The sequence below is a fragment of the Trypanosoma rangeli genome (assembly GCF_003719475.1).
Source record: "Trypanosoma rangeli strain AM80 chromosome Unknown Tra_15.4_contig_00094, whole genome shotgun sequence".
Classification (NCBI taxonomy): domain Eukaryota; phylum Euglenozoa; class Kinetoplastea; order Trypanosomatida; family Trypanosomatidae; genus Trypanosoma; species Trypanosoma rangeli.
The window spans coordinates 52,741-55,122 of record NW_021705838.1 but is presented as its reverse complement, the minus strand read 5'-3'; the positions used below and the strand labels follow the sequence as shown (position 1 = coordinate 55,122).

General features: G+C 56.8%; 2 protein-coding genes across 2 annotated transcripts in view, besides 3 other annotated features; one reads left to right on the top strand and one right to left on the bottom strand.

The window, feature by feature from the left end:
• Positions 1-2: 2 nt before the first annotated feature.
• Positions 3-41: a microsatellite.
• A 133-nt stretch (positions 42-174) lies between these two features.
• Positions 175-207: a microsatellite.
• Positions 208-593: 386 nt separating this feature from the next.
• Positions 594-1,043, bottom strand: TraAM80_03587 (uncharacterized protein; the record flags this gene model as incomplete). The annotated part of the gene is made up of 1 exon (XM_029380550.1): positions 594-1,043. One exon carries the CDS (start codon positions 1,041-1,043, stop codon positions 594-596), a length of 450 nt encoding a protein of 149 aa, XP_029239634.1.
• Positions 1,044-1,228: 185 nt separating this feature from the next.
• Positions 1,229-1,286: a sequence feature (A-rich).
• Positions 1,287-1,455: 169 nt separating this feature from the next.
• The window catches only part of TraAM80_03586 (translation initiation factor IF-2), a gene marked incomplete at both ends in the record, with an annotated part of 984 nt that continues 57 nt past the window's right edge, over positions 1,456-2,382 (top strand). The window contains one exon of the mRNA XM_029380549.1: positions 1,456-2,382. This exon is cut by the window's right edge and continues 57 nt beyond it. Within this exon, the coding sequence (XP_029239633.1) occupies positions 1,456-2,382 (927 nt within the window).

The window sequence follows — 2,382 nt, the reverse complement described above, 5'->3', positions numbered from 1 at the left end:
ACCTCTCTCTCTCTCCTCCTCCTCCTCTCTCTCTCTCTCTCGGCGTGTATCAATGGGCAAAAAAAAAAATAATAATGTTTAATTGTGTTTACTTCTTGCCAGTGCGTCGGAGAGTAAAATAGCGAGCGAGCGAGAGAAAAAAACAGAAGAAACGAGTCCCGCATTTCAGTCGGCTGTGTGTGTGTGTGTGTGTGTGTGTGTGTGTGTTGCCTGGGCTCTGTCTTAGCTGAATGGGCTGCTGGGGCCTTATTGCGCCAAACCGCTTGCCTCCACCTTGTTGACCTTTCTTGCCGTAGGGGTAGGGAGAAGAAGAGACCAGCCATAGCGCGCATAATACATTGGAGTTGCTGAGGGATACTGTGAGCCAATGGGGCTAGGAGGCTGTTAGTGTATGTCTAGTTAAACTCCTCTGATTACTGTATCCATTACACGGTTTTCTGTGTTCAAAGGCGCCGTGGTGGAAGGCGGCGAGTGAGCCTGATGAGCGGGCGCTTCCGCTGTGTCGGCCAAGGCTACTTCACATAACCGCTGGTTGGCCAACCTACACAACGCAGTTGTCGCCTTTTCCTGTGGGAGACCGCGGCAGTTTCCTTTTACATCACGGCATTGACGGCGATGATGATGGTTGTAGGCCTGCCGGATGCAGGAGTCACTTCTTCTGCCCGATGGATTTGCCAATGACGCGGACGAGTTTTGGGGGGGGGGGGGGGAAGTGTTGGAGGATGCGGGGCGTCTCCGGAGTTTCGCACGGTGATGGCGTGGCCACATGGGCTGCTTGCGTCCACTGACGCGGAGGCCCACGGTGTGGAGGTGCCTGCCGCATAGGGCGTTTGGCTGCTGGGGACGTGCACCCGCACGGATTGAGAGAGGCTTTTTGAGACCGTTTTGGGGCGTGGGTGGGCGCGATGCACCAGCAAACACCCCAATGTTCGCCTTTTGGGCGGCGCCACTTTCTGATGCGCGCCTCGTCGCATTTGACTCGAATCCTGCGGTCGAGTCCATTTGCAAAGTTGAACGGTGCAGACGCGTTGGCGGGGAGCCATTCTTTCGTTGGCTTGCAAGGAACAACTAGAACAGCCCCCTCGCCGCTATCGCTGCACGTTATTTGGTTACGACGCATCCAACTGCAAAGTGCGCAGCGTTGTGTTCTCTCCGGGCCCCGGACGGAGTCCACAGGTCACCCAACGTTTTCTTGCGGGAAAAAAAAGGGCGAAGACCACCATAACTTTTTTGATGTGTTTTGGTTTGTATTTTGTTTTCTTTTGTTTTGTGTATTTGCGTGGTTGGGGAATGAGGGGGTGTGCGTGTCCCTTGCCTTCTGGGGAGACCTCCAAACGCGTAAGTGCAGCCTGCGTTCTTCTTACTGTGTGCACGCACTTTGGTGGGGAAAGCGGGGGAGAAAAGCGACTAGTGGATCGAAGCGAAGGAAAAGCGGGTGGAAGGAAGGAAAGAGCAATGGATTTGGATGCGTTCCTGGACAAGAAGAGCAAGAAGCTCGCGGGGGGCAAAAAGAGGGCCAAAAAGGGCGAGCTCTCCGAGAAGCAGCAGGCGGAGCTGGGCTTAGACATCTTTGGCGGTCTGGAGGGCGCGGCGTCCGTCACGCTACCGGCGCCGGAGGTGATGCAGGCGGAGGATTCCAAGGAGGAGAGACCAGTCGCATCCCCGACCAGCAACCACGCGCCTGATGCTGCGGCACCATCGAACGGCGCCCCTGTAGAGGCCGCTGCCGCTGCTGCCACTACCACCACCGAGACACCGCCAGACACAACATCCAATACGGATGCTGCTGTGAGGAAGGGCGACGAGGATCGCACGAAAGTGGTTATGCGGGTGATCAAGACCTCTGAAAAGAAAGCGAAGGGGTGGGATGCTGTGAAGACGACGTCTGCCTCTGTGGAGGACTTGCTGGCAAAGGCAGCTGAGAAATCGGGAAAGCGAAGTTTCGTGGCACGCGGTAAGGAGGAGTCAACTGGGCCACTGAGGAGCTCTGCGACCCTCAGCAGCGCCGACTTGCCGACTCTGGAGGACATTGCGAGCGGAACTGCCAAAAAGGTGGAACCCTCTCCAGCAGCGCCGACAGATTTGGCTAGCGCGGTAACGACTGCCTCTAGTGCATATAGGCCTCCCACGGAGAAACCTTCGGCTGGCGCATACAAACCACCCACGGACAGGCCTTCGGCTGGCGCATACAAACCACCCACGGACAGGCCTTCAGCTGGCGCATACAAACCACCCATGAATACGCCGTCTGCTGCTTCGGCTGCGCCATCTGGTAATAAAACTGAGGAAGGGGCACCGACATCGCCCACGGAGAAACCTTCAGCTGGCGCATACAAACCACCCATGAATACGCCGTCTGCTGCTTCGGCTGCGCCATCTGGT